This window comes from Cariama cristata, unplaced genomic scaffold, assembly GCF_000690535.1.
Source record: "Cariama cristata isolate BGI_N322 unplaced genomic scaffold, ASM69053v1 scaffold7016, whole genome shotgun sequence".
NCBI lineage: Eukaryota > Metazoa > Chordata > Aves > Cariamiformes > Cariamidae > Cariama > Cariama cristata.
This window is the reverse complement of record NW_009622625.1, coordinates 37716-56213: the sequence shown is the minus strand read 5'-3', so window position 1 is coordinate 56213 and position 18498 is coordinate 37716. Positions and strand designations below refer to the sequence as shown.

At 39.4% G+C, this 18498-nt stretch overlaps 1 protein-coding gene across 1 annotated transcript in view; it reads right to left on the bottom strand.

Annotated features, from left to right (window-relative positions):
- Window positions 1-345: 345 nt before the first annotated feature.
- Window positions 346-18498, bottom strand: part of LOC104163394 (DDB1- and CUL4-associated factor 5-like) — a gene marked incomplete at both ends in the record, with an annotated part of 46652 nt that continues 28499 nt past the window's right edge. Inside the window, 2 exons of the mRNA XM_009702397.1 lie at window positions 346-412; window positions 14984-15197. Of these exons, the coding sequence (XP_009700699.1) occupies window positions 346-412; window positions 14984-15197 (281 nt within the window). The remainder of the gene's footprint in view (window positions 413-14983; window positions 15198-18498) is intronic.

Below are 18498 nucleotides of genomic sequence, written 5' to 3'. Positions count from 1 at the left end.
AGAGTTGGGAGACAAGATAGACCCTGTTCCAGCCACAGCTCTTTCTCTTCATCAGCTCATCTAGAAGATTTAAATGATAATGATATGAAAAGAGAAATAAAATCAGTATGATAAAAGATTCAAATGGCATCGGCCATTGTTATCCAGAGACTGCACTATGCATTTGTAAACTCTCCCCATCCAGCTTTCATCAGAATTACTCTACATTCAGAGGCAGAGTGAGAACACCAATTATTCAAAAAACCAAGCTCATCTAGAAGATTTAAATGATAATGATATGAAAAGAGAAATAAAATCAGTATGATAAAAGATTCCCCCCCCCAAGTCCAAACCAACAAAACTTACCTGCTTCTGGATCTGGAGGAATCCTCCACATATACAAATTGAAGTCATCAGAGCCCGAAAGGATGTACTGTTAGGAACAAAAATAAAAGCAGTTTACCACAAAGTATCACCTGAATTACGTTACTTTATTCTTGATCTAGTTTCTCTAAACCAAAAACGAGTAAAAAAAGATAATTTGTATCATTCTTTGCACCTCGCTGATCAACTTATCCTTAAATGGCAGTGAGGTAACAGCACAAAAATGTTGCATTTGTATAAACACACCAAAATTCAAAAGCACTCTTCATGTATCTAGTGCCTACTACCCAAAGTGTATGTTTTCTTTGCTAAATAAGGCTATGGATTTTGGTTGGCTTTAATACAAGCATGTCTAGATCAAACTCTCGTATCTTGCAGCCTGCAACTCTGGTCTTTTTTTAATGTCAAAGTCTTTTATACTTTTTTCTCATCTCCTGAACTACCAAGGCAAACTCTATCAAACACATACCTAAGAAGAGAGTTAGCATGTCCATTACACACAGGCACAACATGTCTGGCTCATCAGTCTACTAAGACCATCAAAAGTCACTCACGGAAGGTAATCTTGAACACTGAACAAAACCAAAGCTAAACATTCACTGTCAGCAAGTCTCAAGCAGTTTAAAAAACCACATTTATCATGCTGTTCTTTTTTTTCCTGGTTATAGTTACTCTGAAGAGATGGAAGGCTGCCCTCTTCAACAGTGCATGAATGATAAGCAATCTCTATTGTACAGAAGTTTAGGCAATATGCAATTTGAAGTAGCTTAATACTACAAACATGCACTGGAATGACAGGTGACATCTGACATGGTAAAAAGCTTATGCCTCTCAGTTACGAGAGGCCACAAACTGTGCCTTGTCTCCAAACATCTCTTCTCCAATAAACTGACTGTACTCCCCGTCATTTATTTCACTCCCAAATTAGAGGTAAGATGACACGTAGTGGAATCAAGGGCAGATTCCAGTTCCAGCAATACTGGTGCAGACAGTGTAAATCTCTAGCCCTCAACTGACCAAAGGCTTCTGCTTAATAAATACAGTAAAGAAGTTGGGTTTTTAATTTTATTATTATTATCAGGGTAGAGGGAAAGGAGAAAAAGAAAGAAATGGAGTAAGTTTGTCCCTTTTCTAACCTTTGATAGGAGACAAATTCTGTTTTGTTTGGCTCAAATATAACTGGTTTCTGTCTTTCATTCTCCAGGGATAGATAAACTCATGAGGCAAAGTAACATCAACCAGTGAGGGGACAAGTCCTGGAATAACACAGGACTGAGAAGCAAATAAACAAGAAATATACACTAACATGGAGAAAACTGCTATAAATTTGCATTTATTCTGTTTGCCATGCTAATTATGTTAGTGCAGTGTTTGGATGTTTCCAGCCACAAAAATGCAGTAACCAACCACTAAAATCCCTTCTCTAGTTTCCTACTATGACAATCCAACCATTCTTTTTTCTCTTATTTTTAAGGATGTAGGATGTGAGTAAGCATTTATGAATGCAATTCTGCCCATTTTCTGACAGATAAGAAGCACTGATCAAACAAAAGTTCTTTTAAAAACTTGTGCACACTAGTTCTGCATCACTCACAGACCCATCCTTTCTGAGCCAGAAAGTTATTTCTACAAGCCAACATGTTCAAGCATTTAGGCAGCCTACCTCTGCCAAACTGACCTAACAGTGCCAGGAATATGTGCTTCCCTTTCATTTGACGGCTCATAAATGTTAGCCCACAGCAGGCTGAGCCACTGTGCCAAAACTACACAGATTAGTGCTCCAGGCAATCTGAAAGAAAGCACCTCTACTACATTTTGTTATGGAAGAAATGCTACGTGGAAAAAAAGAAGTCTTGTTTAAAGTTAAAGATGTTGCCAACTGTTAGTATTTATCACCAAATTGTGTCGTTGAAGCAGCAACTGGTTTGCCTAGGACATGTGGGGAAAAATGGAGACTTTAAAACACCTAGAAAGCCCAGTAGCTTGAATTTATGACTATAATATCCCCCCCCCTTTTTTTTTTTTAAATGAAACAAGTTCTAACAACTCCTCAATATCAGAGTCATTTAGCACTTCATCATAAATCAAATAAATCTACCAGCAACGACAGGTCCCAAAGTGGCAGATTTCAGATATCCTGCACCAGGCACACAACACAGAGAAAATACGTTATGTATGTGTCTGAAGTGTCTGTGAGACCCTTCAAATCAGTTTCCAAACTGATTTGCAGAGGAATACACTGTGTATCCCGTAAGACTCAATGGTCAGTTCTCTAGGAAATCTGGCATTAGCATTGCCCACCAAACAAGAACACACTACCTGCAAAGACCACTTACCCAAGTATACTCCATCTTGCTTTGGAGAGAGAAAAAGTTAAGAGTGCCCTTGCAGAGATATGAACTAATGGCAATTTGACTGCACTGTTAAGAGGGTAACCAAAAGGACAAGACAAGTGATTCTTCCCCTTACATAGCACTTTTGAGGTCAAACCTGGAGTATTGTGTCTGCTTTGGGTCCCCCAATACAAGACCGACAGTAATGAATCGGACAGAGAGTGGAGGAGGGCCACTGGGGCTGAAGGCACATGATCTGCAAGGAAAAGCTAAGAGAACTGGCCTTATTTAGCCAGAAGAAGAGAAAGTGAAGGGACAGAGTGGACCTCAACAGTCTCCCACTGTCTGAAGGCACACAGAGCAGCTGGGGATGGACTCTTCTTCTCAAGAGGCAGGCAGTGAACACTCAGGAAGCAACAGTCACAAGTCATAGCATGGGAAATTCCAGCTGAGCACAAAGGAACAGCATGTTCAGGAGGAGTGTAACAAGCACTGCAACTCAGCCCCAGAAAGACAGAGGAATCTCCACCCTGGCAAATCTGAAGTTTACGTGGACAATTCCCTGAGCAATCTGATCTGACTTTGAAAATGCTCAGCTCTGAGAAGCAGCTTAAGTCAGATGACCTCCAGACCTCTCTACTGATTCATTTTTTTCCAAAGATTACCAAAGTAAAAAGGGAAAGAATTGTCTTGGTGGATTGGGGTTGCTTTTTAGGTTCAGCGACAGGAAGGGGGGAGGGGGGAGAGGTGGGCAGTCGCAGGAAAATTCCCACCTTTACACTCCATCACATATCACAGTTTCATGAAAACTCCCAATGGGAAGACAAATTTAGGCCACATAGACAGAGGCATAAGCTGCTGTTCAGCACATGGACTTGCATAAATTCAAGTGGTCACAATTTGGGGAATTTAAAGAAAGAAATTGGCAAAGTAGTTCACAGAATCATAGAATGACTGGGGCTGGAAGGGACCTCCAGAGGCCATCTGGTCCAACTGCCCTGCTCAAGCAGGGTCACCTAGAGCCGACAGCCCAGGACCACGTCCAGATGGCTTTTGAGTATCTCCAGTGGCAGAAATATTCAACCCAACTATCTCCAATTGAAATAGTTCCTACCTACTTCAAAGCACCATGAAGTCCTTCATTTCATTACCATTTTCTAGTCTAATGACATTTGCACCAATCAAATACACTTGGCCAAAGTATTCTGGAGTGAATTAAGAAAAAATAAGTAGGAATGAATAAAGCATCTGCATTGCAATTTATGTCTAATCACAGAATAAAACTCAGCTCAGGATCTGAGCTGTTCTGAAGAAGTATTTAGGGTTTTAATCTTGCAACTGAGACAGCCACCAGCAAACGCCAAAAGCATTAATTGATAAAGTCATCTACACAAGTTTGATGTTGTAAGCAATGGGCTCTAAGTTGCAAGCTTTTTATATAAATTTAAATTTTATTCTGATAGTTAGCTCTGCCAATAATTATCAGAAATAGATCATATTTCACAAAAATATCCAACTATTTGGTATCTCTGCCATTCCAGTGCTGCCACTGTAGCAGTCAGGATTGTCTTCCACTCCTTTTCCCTGTTAGGATACCTCTAGGGTACATGTTTTCCTGCTGTTCTCACAATATAGAATTGAATCCCCAAATACATTCCTTTCATCCTTTTCTGTAAGATCAGGGGATAGGGGTCTGAGAATTAGAGTGTGGCTTTTCAGGTAGAGACCAAGAGACTGCCAGAAGCACAACTTCATGACTGTAGCTACTGCAAGAAAGATGTGTCAGCTGAAGCTTCAAGAGCAGACACCCAAGCTGCTAAAGCCAGAAACATGCCTCTTCCATGACATTTGAAAAAGAAAATTCCAATTAGTACTCTCTGATCAAGACAATGGGAACTCAAGGCCTCTGGAGAGCACAGCTGGACTAATGTTACTAGGATATTTACATGATCATCTGTGAAATTTTTTCTTTGATATATTCATTACTAGTATAATAATAAGCCAATGGTTTTCCACACTAGTTGGAAGTTGGAGAATAAGAACTGAGAAAAAACAGAAGTCAGTTCCTACTACTAGAATATTCAAAGAATTAATTTCTACAAAGTGCACCAAGACCCCTTTAATAAGGCTGAAAACCTGAGGGAATGTAGTAGACTTTTTAAAAGGAAGGAACAAAAAGGGAAGAAAAAGAAGGGGCTGGGGTAGGGTAGATGAAAGAATGTCATGCTGCATATGCTTAGACTCCGTTTTAATTGTGGCCAAGGATTTTTTGGTCCTGAGGGGATATGCAAAACATAATTCTTAGCAGAGCACCTTCTACTCACTAACTTTAAGAACAAAAGTCCAGATAATCAATTCACAGGGGCAAGCCAGTGAGAGGCAAAAGCCACATGCATTCACAGAGACAAGTAAATGGCTAAGAGAGTGTACACTCTCCCTCCTCCCACTTACCCCCCCAAAAGACAAACTCCAAGCAAAACATAACCTCAGGAACCAGGTGCAGTGCCGAATTCTGAATCAGACCAGACACTGCGCGAGGAGCTCAGATGCTCAGATGTCTCGGTGGAGAGACCAATATTAAAACCACCTGTTTCATTGTCTGCATTTTTGCTGCTGTATCTGACCAGGACTTTGGAAATCAACATTCACAATATTCACATGAACATAAGATTAGACAGAAAAACAGTTGCTAATAATTAACATTGGAGCTTTTCAGAAGGGAAGAATCAGCTTCCATGTCTAGCTGCTAGCAACAATGACAGGAAAAGGCTTCCAGATGACTATAAGCTGCTGATTCAGAAGTTTGCCTTAGAAGGAAGAAAACTCCCAGGCGTGGTTAGAGTCTGCTGCTGGAGAAAATACAAATTCAGTCTGAGCTTCCAAGTATGCATAAAACGCTTAAAATGAACCATCATCAGGAATCTGGCAGAATTACTTCGGACTAGCACTCCCCACTCATGCCACTGTAACTCTTCTCATTTTCTCTCTCCCCAAGGAAATTATAGCAGTTGATATAAATAAACGGAGATCTAATCTGCTGCTGCTATAGTCTCGTAACAGTAGCATTAGCATTGCATTTTGCAGAGTACTACCACTCTGGGGAATTTAAATTTTTGTTTGAAAGCTTTCAAAATCCCACAAGCTACATTTTCTCAGGTGCTACTGAATGTGGAATATTTCAGTACAATTGTATCTAAACCAAACCTTATTTTACAGTTTCCAACATCCACATTTCCTGTTTCCATAAAATTTTCTCTTACTTATGACCTATGTCAGAGACATTTTTAAACTTTTGGCCCTAGACAAGGGACCAGCAAACACAGATCACTTTTCCAAAAGTATCAGCAAGTCTTCTGAACGGCCCTACTAATGTAAGGAAGAGCAAGTAGGATGTAAGAGAATTTGTCTTAGAAGCACAAACCAAAAAGCACCATCACCATGTAATTATAAATGGATGAATGAGACCATGGGTAACAGTACAGAGATGATAGCCATTTGAAAAGTGATGGCTGCTAAGTTACTAACAGAAAAACACTTGTCAGAGAGACTGAAATTCCATACTGCTGCTTACAGCTTTACTAACAAGTCAGCTTGGAAAGAGACTACACTTTTAAAATCTCAATTTCCCCTCATTTGAGCATGTCTGTCTTTTCCTCAGAGTGGCCAATGAAACTTGGGACAGAAAAGATCAGAGTAGACAGCATTTTTCTTGGGCTTTTAGCGAGCTGTCCCTTAGCTTCTTGAAGTAATGCAAAATCCACATGCTGGGGAAGAAGCACAGAGGCATCCAAATTTGAAACAGTTCTGCTGGTGCTTTGTACAACTCCTTTAAGAGGCAGGATGTACAGTCCCTCCTTATATTGCCTGTAACATAACTCATGGGTGCAGTGTAGGTTTTGCTTTTTTTCCTGTGACAACAGGTAAAGAATCTGGATTGGTGGCAGTCTGCTAGGCTGAAGTCTTAACTCTTCTTGAGCACATGAGAAGAGCTGCCTTGCACATCTTCTATGTGCTGGGATATGCACTGAGGAAACCACAGTCTGACATGAAGCATCACTGAAGTCTGAAAAACAATGATTATTTGTCCAAAAGAGATTGAAATTCATAGTAATCAGCACTTTGGAGAAGGAATCATTTACATGAACATAAAAAAATGTGTATTTTTCCAAGGAGGAGAGGTTTCCTAAGGAAACAGGGCTTACGCTATTTTGTTCTTTGAGCTTCTCTCCATCTCCAAAAACTTCTAAGCCTAATGGTCAATTTCAAATTTGATAGAGGACCTGAGGGTTCCAGAATCATGGACTGCCTAGAAATATTCTTTTACAAACAGGCAGCCACACAGAGGAGAGAGAGAGACACTATAAGTAGCCACTGAGAGCAAAGCACTGCCATAATTACATCCCCTCACTGGAAGTCAGGAAACCAAAATGGAAACTCATCCTTGAATCCAACAAAATCCCAATGATATCACCATGATCTGCTTCTCATGGAACTATTTCAAAGGGGATAAGAAAGCAAGCTACAAATAAATAAAAGCAAAAAAGGTCACCTCATATACAGATATATATTTGTGTGTGTGCTTAGATGTGTGTGTATATATATATGTGTGTGTATGTGCGTAAAATATCACAACCATGAACATAGGTCTTGCTATACATTACATATTTTGCATGAAAAAAGTCTGACTGAACACAACAAAAAAATTTTTATAGCTGCTCTGGCCCTTTTGTGATGCCAAGACTGCTCTACATATTTTCCTTATAAATGAGTCTTCCCCTGCTATTTTACTCCATTTTTAAAAAGTGACTGATACTTAATTTACCATTTGATCAGAATTTAGTGTTAAGCCTGCATTTCCTGCAGGCAGAAAACCCATAGGTTTGTTTTCAAATCATCTATCTTTAGAGTAGCCACTGACCAGAGGGACAACAAGGTAAGAACACATCTATGGAGGAGGAAAAGACTTCTTCCAATACGAAAAACCAACAAGAAGCAAACAAACAAGGAATCAGCAAGACAATACAGCTTGCTTGAGATGGGTAATACCAGAGGAATAAAAGAAAAAAACAGGATCTTCCACAGAGTAGAGTACTCCTTTCCTTTCCTTAAACAATTAAGAAATAAATAACAGTCAACTGGTCAAGTATTTCCATCTCTCTGCGTTTCCTCATCTTTCAGCCGGGCTGTTAGCTTTATGCTGATGAATCTCGGCTTTTAGCATAGATTTCCCACTGAGTACAGCACGAAAAGCTGCTCTAATGATCATCTGCTGACCTCCTCAGTACGTATGCTCCTACCTACGTCCCTTGTGCCAACATCAGTGCTGGTGACACAGTAGTGGTCTGGTTGAGTAGCTAGAACAGTAAAATCCCATACAAATCGCAATCAGTCATTTAATGTATTTCTTCTCATTTATGTATTTCAACCAGCTTCTATAGGGGTCAGGTGGGTGAAAGTACAGCCCAAGTAAAGTACAGGACCTCTTTTCTCAATGGCATACTGCCTTGTTTGTACCCTCAGACTGCAACCCCAGTCAGAGTAGCTGCCTCTTCTCCTTTCAGAAGCTCTCACTGTTACCAACTAAGTTCCTCTCCCCAAGCCAGTTAACCAGGGTGTAGGGTTGGGAAGACATAAAAAGCAGTCATCTGTGCAGGCTATCAACCTCTTGTTGCTGTCTCTCAATGACAAAAACTAGGATAAGAAGAGACATAACTGAGGAAGCTATTTCTGAAATGTGTTTTGGAAAACTTACAGTTAATAAAATAATTTACCTACAAAAAAGGATACCTATACATTCTTTTATCCTCTGCTTTGTAATAAATTCTGAGGCACAAATCATCTCTTTTGTGCAACATTTAACAAGTGTAAATAGTAATCTACCACTAGGGCTCACAGAATTGTGGTTTTAAGAAAAACATTTGCTTTGAAAACAGCCATCTTTTTTCATACTAGCCAGGAGAGCAGCTTGCAACCTATACTGTTTGAGACTGTTTTTCAGGAAGGGTGAAACTGGCACAAAAAAAAGCTTAGAAGATTTCTGTCTCAGCCTGAGAATCAAGCAGGTACGTCCAAAGGCTTTTACAACAGAAACTTTGTTCCTCAGTAAGAAGCATGCCTATCTCATGAACTGGAAAAATAAAAGCTGTGACACAGCGGACTGGAGAAACACAAATTGCTTCTAGTACATAAAATTCAAAGTCAAAAATTTGTATTCCCACTCCTTAAATCCCTAATCTTATAAGCAGCCAACTCTGTGTGGGGCAGTTTTAAACACTTACAGAAGCATCATTGGGAACAATCCATCAACGTTTTTACAGCTGCCTTTCTGCCATGCAGAAAGGCCATAGCAGTAATTTTATTCATGAACAAAAGCAACTTAGAAATTCTTACTGCAGATTCCTATTACGTTCCAAAGAAAGCAACAAGCAGCTTATCTGAGCGTATGAAGGGGACTCTTCTGTACATGCCTGAAGCTGCATGTACTCCAGTTGCTCTCTTTTGTCTTCTTCAGCCATCTGTTATTTTACTTTTTCAAATACATGTTAAATCAAATATTCTATTAGTCAAAATCCTCCAGAATTCATAGTCACTTTTTCAGTATCTAGACAAGGTCTAGTTTCAACAGCTCAGTAAGAAACACTGTCAGCGCAGCACCCATTGTGAGTCATTTTCATATTCCTGCTCACTCTCCCTTCCCTTCCCTCTCCCCAGCTGTGCAAGGGATGCTATCAAACTGCAGAGCTCCTGGGATGCACTATGAGGAATATGAGGCCTGCAAACCTTGCAGTCTCCTGAGTCAGGGTTCCACTCCACCAGAATATAGCTTTGGTATGGGTCCCTTTGGGCTATTGCATTACTGTCCAGAGGTCTAAAAACCTCCCCCAAGGGCTTACAGGAATACAGAAGAGCAGGGAGACAGGAAACGGGGCTGGCAGGATGCCCTGGGGAATAGGGGAAGAGGTGATCAGAGTAAGAAGGGTTAAAGAAAACTCCCAGTGCCTTCTGTCAAGACCCTGACTCTGAAGAGACATTTTCAGTATGACCCTCCCATGTCAATTACCAAAAGCGATGGGGAAAAAATAAATGAATAATTTCATAGCCAGATAAATTACTCGTGTATGTATTTTATACGTATGTAATATTATGCATATAGCTGGGATTTAAACTGCCATTTAGATACAGTAAAAACCAAACTACAACCTCATCAGTAATTCTTGGAAGAACCCAATTTAGGACAGAGTAAGACACTGATTTTCTTTTTATCCAAGCACAGCAACATACTTGCTTTTCATATATTAAGAAATGCTGATTGCAATAAGCTGCTATTCATTAAGAAGTCTTCTGTGCACAGGAAACTCACAATATATTCTTTAGAAGAATAATTCCCTTTCTTCTTTTTAGTTTTTAAAGCTAGACATTGGTAAGTACTACTTCCTGAGATAAATGGCATTTAAGTTAGATGGCACAAAGAACACAGAAGAAAACTTCTATTCCTTTACAAAGGCAATGCACAACCATATAAGACCCTTGGCACCTAAACAGCTAATCCTGTTCTTGGAAGGGTTACATTCATGTAATAATTCTGTCCTGCTAAAAACTGGGTTGTCCCTAACCAGGGCTATTTAGCACACAGACTGAACATAACCAAGGCTGTAACTTTATAGGGAGTTGGAGCAGTCTGCAGTACCGTGAGGGGTGCATTCCTGAAACTCTCCTATACCAGTGTAATGTCAATAGAAAAGGCTGAGTGGTGACGTAATGTCTGAGGGCATGCCAGAGTCAAGACACTTTTTGTTTGATTCACAGGGTACAAGTTATTTCTCCCTACCCCCGCCTTTTTTAAAGTGGGCAATAGGCAGTTACTTCACAGCTACAAGCGTTATTGAGCCTCACATTATCTGCACAGTGGAAAAAAAAAGGAATGAGCAGATAGCATTCATCATTGTGACACAGGCAACAATTCTTGAGCAAGAAAAAGCTTTTGATCTATTTTAATTTGGAGGCGGGGTTGTGTTTGGTAATTTTTTTGAGAGTATTTTTTTTGCTGCTGCCCATCACCATGGCCTCTGAGGCTCCTACACTTAAAAACGCATTTGGGTACCTGAAGCCCTTCAATACTTCCTGCATCCTCAGATCCAAGAAGATACTTCCCATACCAGTTTAGCAACTAAAAATCCTTAATATTTAAACAACATTTCCCAAATTCTAATGCTGACAAGAAGAATGGAAACTCCCCCAGTACCCTGATACAACTTGAGATTCTCACACATTTTATGATTTGTATGTAAACAAACACATGTGCACACTAGGGTAAAGTCAGTGGGAGTTAGGTGCATAAATAAACTGCCTTTAAAATTCTGGGCCTGGATGCCTGTACCAGAAGGATGGATAAATTATGCTCTCACATAAATCTCTATAGCCAACAGAGTGGGCAGCTGAGAGTCATGCTTGATCCATCTAGCCTATCTTACCCTGCCTCCCTTCCAAAGCTGTATGACTCAAGGGAGCTCCTGGATAACGCAAATGGCATACAATTTTGAATGCATTTATCTACCAACATCAGAGCCCTCCTACAAAGAAAAGAAAAATTGGTGTCATGTGAATGAGGTCATTACACTCATGACATGGACAAAAGACAGAGTTCCAAGAGGAGCAAATGAAGGCAATTATAAATGAGTGCAAATAAAACACCAGCTAAACATTGCCTCTCAAGCTTTGGTAGTTGTAAGAAACAAGAAAAGTCCAACTGTGGCATTTCTAGGAAAAATGCTTGCATATACTGTTCACTGACTTTAAAATCAGGTTCACGAGGACTAGAGCAATAATGATTTTGGAAGAAAACAACAGTTTGCAAGGACACAAAAAGCAGCAAAGCTGTTCATCCTCCAAGACCCCTGTCATTTAGCTTGTGCTACAATCCACATACCCAAAATACCTGCAACAACTCTTCAGAATGTGTTCTTCCCAACTTAAAAAAAAATAATTGGGGTTAACAGCTGAATCTTTCTGAGTTTTGTTCCTTAAACCATTAATGGTATTTCATTTTTTGTTAAGAGGTTTCACTCTACTCGCATCACAGATGCTCCAATAAAACGAGCTGCTATGCAGATCACTGCACACCTGGTGGTAGCAGGCTCCCCTCTAGAGGGAGGAGTCAGGAGTTCTGCATCCAAGTCCTGTTGAGTACCTGTTGCAATCTATGTGCACTAGAAAGACAATACTGAGAAAAGATTAAAATACAGAGCTTAACTGCCATCAACAGACAAACCAATCAAACTGTTCCCCAACTAGTAGCCTGTGTTTTATTTGTGCAAAGAAATTGTATTAATTCAACACACATACTTTGCCGAAGTAAGAATAACACATCTGATCATTATGAAAACTTAAGTATTTAATTTCTTAAAATATAAGGGTGATCTCTAAGAGAACTCCTAAGTTGTGTGCTCGCAGCTTGGACTCTTCATTTTTGCCATACTAGAATCCAACAGCCCCATATGGAACATGGTGTTATTTACCTTCTCTGTAGATTTTCACCACTGTGTAACAGCAAACTTCCAAAGGCAAGTACTAAGATCTAACAGTTCTCAGTTTTAAAACCCTGATGGTCATGATTTACAGGAAAACTTCCTGCAAGTAAACCATTTCCCATGCACAAGTTTCACAGAAAGACTAGCAAAGGCTGTAGTTCTGTGAGGTGCTGAGTCTCACAGCACTGAAATGCTCTCTCTCCACCTCTCACTCACCCTCTGATCCTTTCCTTATATTATCTTCAAATGTTTGCCAGAGCCCTCTGAGTGTCAATATAAGTCATTAACCCAGAAAAAAAAGAAGTAAATGCTTCTGCCAGGTTAGGAAGTTGAATCACTAAATGGTCTTGCATCACCTCTGCTGGATAAGAAGGGCCTCCCCCTTTCAGCAGCTCACTTTCTTTCCAATGCAACTGCATTCTAGGCACTGATGAGTTAAGGATATCCCTTTCTTGTTAGGGTTAAAATACAGAATCTAAATACAACTTTATCAGATGAACTAACTGTGCAGACAACACAGAATAGTTTTTGAACACAGGAAAGTCAAATTTTTATATTACTAGACTCTGTATGAAGCATTAAAACGTAATTCTTTATGACAGCTTAAAAGATGAAAAAAAGATTGAGTCACCAGTTTAATAAAGATAGAAAGAAAAACTGAAGACAGAAAAAAATCAGAGGTGCAACGAGAGAAAATTTCTAAAGAAGCCTTCCTACCACAAGTGCCACTTATAATTTGAACACAACTTTCTTACCCTTAGATCCCTTCAAATGAGCCTTAGCCCACACAAAGTTTTGATCCTACAAGGAAATGCAAGCAAAGAATTCTACAAAGCTCATTTTGCATGGATCTTGAATGAAAGACATTCTTTTTTAAGGCAAAGGACAGGAATATTAAATGGGACAGGGGGCTGGAACCAGATTCAATTGGAAACAGATTTATTTCTTTTTTCTGGTGAATTCTGATTTATGGGAGGAGTCTTGTATACATTATTTCATACTTACTCACCAAAACGCAAAAGCATATTAGTTGTATAGAAGGGTAAAACTCAAAACACTGTAAATTTTTTTTATTCATCTTGTGTATCTTACAGTAGGTTCCAACTCTAACCTTCTTTTCTAGATACGCCTGGAATTGGAATTGCATTCTCTGTAAAAGGCAGTCCCTAAGGACTATCTGTAGTGTTGACAATCTTAGTCAGCTGGATTTGTGCTTTACTGAACAGTTTCAGACATAAAGTTGGACCACATCTTGGCATGTTCTGTGACTTCGTTATCTTTTTTCCTTCCAGTTAGAAGATGGGTATGAGCAGGTATCTAAATGTCAAATTCCACATCTCTCTAATATTCCATATTAAACTTCACCTTCTCTATTAGCTTCTTATAGCATTTATAAGGGAATATAAATGTCTTTTGCTCCGACTACCAACTGGTTAGTAGCATTATGTGCTGCTACATACCTGAACAGAAAGTCCACCAAGTCAAAAGAATATCAAGTTTTTACAAAATGCAGGCTTCTGAATTACCGCATCAACCTGATACAGAACAGCCATATTCTTCCCATTAAAGTAACACCATACCCATAAGAAAATGGCTTAGAAAGCACAACAGACACTAAGGCTTTTATCTAGAACTTCAGTAACAGATGAGAAGCTAAACTACATGTCAGAGTGTACACAGGCCTATTCTGACTTCCAGAGGAGAAAAGAATGACATTTTTAGGCTGACTAAATAATGGACCACAAATCATCAGCAGTTTTCTTCTTAAACAATACATCTGTTTACCTACTCTTTATAGTAAACTGCTCTATAGTAAACAACTATTTTTAAAATATGGTTTCATTATTGCATTCTCACACTCCTTCTGCCAGAAACTATGTAAAACTCGGAAATACTGTGCAAGTTCAGTGATGTAAATGTTATTTCCTACTTGCAATCTGAAAGAAGCTCAACTCTGCCTCCTGCAGCAGCAGCAATAGAATTAATGACCAAATTCTGACTGCAGAAATTTTACTGATGACAGCACAGAAATTTTCAGATCTTAGTTCTGTACTATCTTGACTTAAAAACACATTCTTTGTCCTTAAACAGTGTTAGTGGTTATTAAATACAGCTGTCCAAAGACAATATCCAGCTCTAGAATCATACAAACTGCTGTTAGTTACTTTATGTGTGACCTATTTCTTTGTGATTAGTAGTAGGGACAGAGTCGTGCCTCAGTGAAGCAACAAACTATTCCTTCCTAACCACCGGCCACCACCACTGACAGAATACTGAACTATAAAGACCTGTATCTGATCCAGTAGAAGAGTATTAAAGGAGAAACTTGATAATTTGAAATAAGAATCAGTAACTCTATAAACCCACAATATTTGTGTTGTGGGATTGCCTCTACTGCACTCAGTAGCAATACTGAAATGCAAGGAGGATGCTTCCTTATCATATGTAGATAATATTGTCTAGTCATGCTTCTAAAATTGTATTAATTAAACCTAAAAAGCCTCTGCAAATATTTTTCTTGTGAATATCACCTTCCAAGTAGGTATTAGATCACTTCAAACAAGAGGTAAAATTTATCATTTGCTTTGGTATGTTTTTCTTCTTTCAGAGCCTATGATGCAAAACAGTTTTGAGGTAAGCCTACACATGTCCTGCCTCTTGTTTTATCTACTGAATCAGTAAAAAAAACCCAACCTTAAAAGTGTTTTCAAACACTCATGGAAACTCTTGAGACTCAGGAGAGCACTGCTTGCTTATTACCTGATCACGATCACCTGCAAAACAGCAGCTCTTCATAGTACATGAGTTGAAGTACCCTTGGTTGTCAAACTGGAAGACAGGCAGCCGGCAGTGGATGTCATAGAGGACCGGGGGAAGGCGCCGACGCAGTGCCAGCAGCTGGGTTCCATTGCTATTGAACCGGACACTCATGGCACTCTGAAGGGAGAGGTTTCCACCATAGCGGAGCAGCGAACTGGGAAGACAGAGGAAACAAATGAGATGGGCCGCTGATACAAACTGAACTACACAGAGACAGAACCCTCTCTTTAACCTTACTGAGTCATTTCAAACAAACAAGCCCAGTAAACTATAAAATCATCTAGTTTCTGCTTCAAAGCATCAATTCCTGAACAAACTTGATTCAAAACCTGAATGACAAACTATCAAAATGCTAAGACTACAGCCTTCAGAAGAGTAAGGTTAAAGACTGCGAGTAGTTTTGCTAATAACAAATACATTTCCTGCATAGGAACAAAGTCTCATAGAGCAGCCTTAGCCTTAAAGGGGTGTTCTTGTACTTCTGGGATGTCTCCATTTGAGACTGACCCTACCAGCACTCAGCTCTTTTTGTTCAGTTGGTGCCCAAATCCAGCCAACCCAAACGTTTTTTTTCCCCGTCTGCTCTGGCACTAGATGGCATTTTCTCCCATTGTAGGTACTCTGACTATTATCTCACTTCAGCTTTTATTTACATTTCTATAGGCATTGAACTCTACAATCAGTTCCAACTGTCTTAAATAAAAGGCAGTCTTACTAACAAGTTATTACAAGAAATGCTAAAATAAGTCACTTAGCTAATCTCAGACTTGCTTCATCTAAAAACATTGGCAAGCAGGCAAGACAATTATGCTACCACATGACACTATTACCTAAAAATCTCACATGGATGAATTAGCTAGTTTCCTTGTCCCAAATAAGGCTTTATGATCAGAGCTGGAGTATTTGTTTCAGTTCTTATTGGCATATACAAGACAAAAACAAAGGCTCACAAGTTTCCAGGCTCTCTCTTTAAAATAACAGAATATGGATTTTGTTCCATCCAGGACCCTAAAGATAAACAAGGCATACCTGAAATTCAACTTGCATTGTACAGGCTTTCTGTTTTTTTCAAACACTTAATTCAATCCCTGTACTTGAAATGACTGTATGTATGGAAAGGGAGCCAAATAAGGAAGACATTTTATCCCTTTCTTGTCCAGCAATCACTGAAACCTCTTTAAGCAGTACCACAGCTCGACCTTCTGTTAACAGATTTTGAGCAAACCTCATCAAATCTTCTTGAGAGCTGTGACTTTTATGCACCTCTGGACCAGAAAATGCATGCCAGCACAGAATTTGCAGATTCTAGAGGGAAGTTTATTCATAGGTTTTAATGCGTTACACTTTTTGATGTAGCCCTCTGCCCCAACATTTGTGAAAAATGAGTCACTCCACAGGGATGGGAAGCCACATCCCATGCAGGCTGAAGCACGCATTGTTACATGAGATACTGTAAAGTTAAAAAACTATTGTTCCTAAGCCAGAGTTAAACAAAACCAAACACCAAATAGAAGACTCCACATAATGAATGCACTAGAAATACACTGCTCTCACACACACACACTTTGTGAACTGAACAGTCAAAGCCAATGTGCCACAAAGCAACCAGAAGTCACATTTTCAAAGCCAACTAGTAAGAGCTTCAAGCTGGGCATCAAAACTTCTGAATGCCTGTATCAGCCTGAAAATTCCTGCTCTACCACATGCGTGTGTGTTCTTCTCCTAGGCAAAGCCACTGAGCTTCTTTTAATACTGTTCATGGATTTTAATAAAAACGTGAGAAAATTTAATACTAGAAAATCTATCCTTAGAGACAAGGATTTAGGGTCCCCCTCATCAGCCCTAGTTTCTGGGGCTGTATATAATAAAGGTATTCAGCCAGCTTAAAACACTCATGCATTGAAAAGAAAACCAAACCAAACCAAACCCAAAACACACATGACTTCCCCCAACCTCCCCTCCTGATAGGTCTATGTAAGCCAAAAACTTTTTCTACGGAAGTTTCCACTTCCTTTATTATTAAAAAAAAAAAAAAAAAAATTAAACTAAAAACTCCCCAAACCAACCAAAACCTCAACCCAAAAAACAGGCAGAAGAAACAAACCCAGGTTTTTTTGGCTAAGAAAGGTCAATTTTTCTATAAAAATATATGAGTTCTCCCATATGGATAAGAACACCAAAAAATATATGCACCAACCAAACTTAATGTCAAGGTGCAGCCACCACTGCACCAAGACTAAGTCCCTTTCCTCATTACCAGTTCTCATCCTCAATCTAAACTGCAATCCAGAATTCTCTCCTGCCTACAAGTGAGCAAGCCTACCAGATGCCCCATTCTTTCAAATCTTCAAGCAAAGTTTCCATGGTTACTATTATTATGCCCTGCCTGAAATATTTTGAGATTATATTTTATAGTAATAGTAGTGTAATATTAAACTAGCTTCCATTCTGCTTACGGATGTTTTCATTAAGCTCCTATAGCAGTCAAAGCTATCAAAGAAAACACCTCTTGGAATTGAATTCTGTATTGTGTTTCAGTAACTTTAGTGTAACAAAGCTCTAAGAATATTTTACTTCAGAAATGAAATGAAGTAAGAAAGGCTAGAACTTCAGAAATTATGATCACATACGTACATAAGAAGCCTAGAATTAAGGAGCTGCATAGTTAAGACTCCTCAAAAGATCCACAGCTTTGCCTGCCTCATACCCTCACTCCACACAATTCAGCCACACATGTAATGGAAATACAGTTTGTGCTCCAGTTCCCTGAACTTTTGGCTCAAAGGGGAAACAAACAAACAAACAACCCACCCACACCCAACCCAAACGAAAAATCCAAACCCCACACTAATAAAAAAGACAGCAGGCTAAGTTTGGCTGGTAGAGAAAGAAATGCTAAAATAGCCATTTGTCATTCATACATGAGCGACACGCCAATGACTTTTCCCATTTAACTGAATTCTGTCCCCAAAAATCAAACTCCACAGCTCCGCATGCAGCATTTTGCTGCACTAATCACAAGACAGGGGTTTTCTGTCTTCCCCACCCTGCTGTGTCCTGCTTGCTTCCTCTCTGCCTCTTTGAAAGGGTTTGTTAGATCAACTGCAGAGTGTTTTCCTTTAACAAGCTATGAAAAGGGGTACCAGCTAGTGAAGTGGGGATGAAGAGAGGCAAACTGACACCAAAACCCTCCAAACATCCATTTCCTGACCTAAACAGAGGAGAAATATTTGCTCTCTCTGTACTCCTGTGAGAGAACATGAGAGATATGGTCACAAATATGATGGGAGGGGGGTATGGAGAGAGTGCATGGCTCCATCTTGGTGGAAAAGCTAGGAACCTAGTTCACAAATAGAGGACATAAAGGATTTGAGAAATCTCTCTTCCTCTGCCTCCTACTGCAGGTAGTGCACATGGTAGCAGTATTTTCTAAATACTGTTAATAATAATAATAA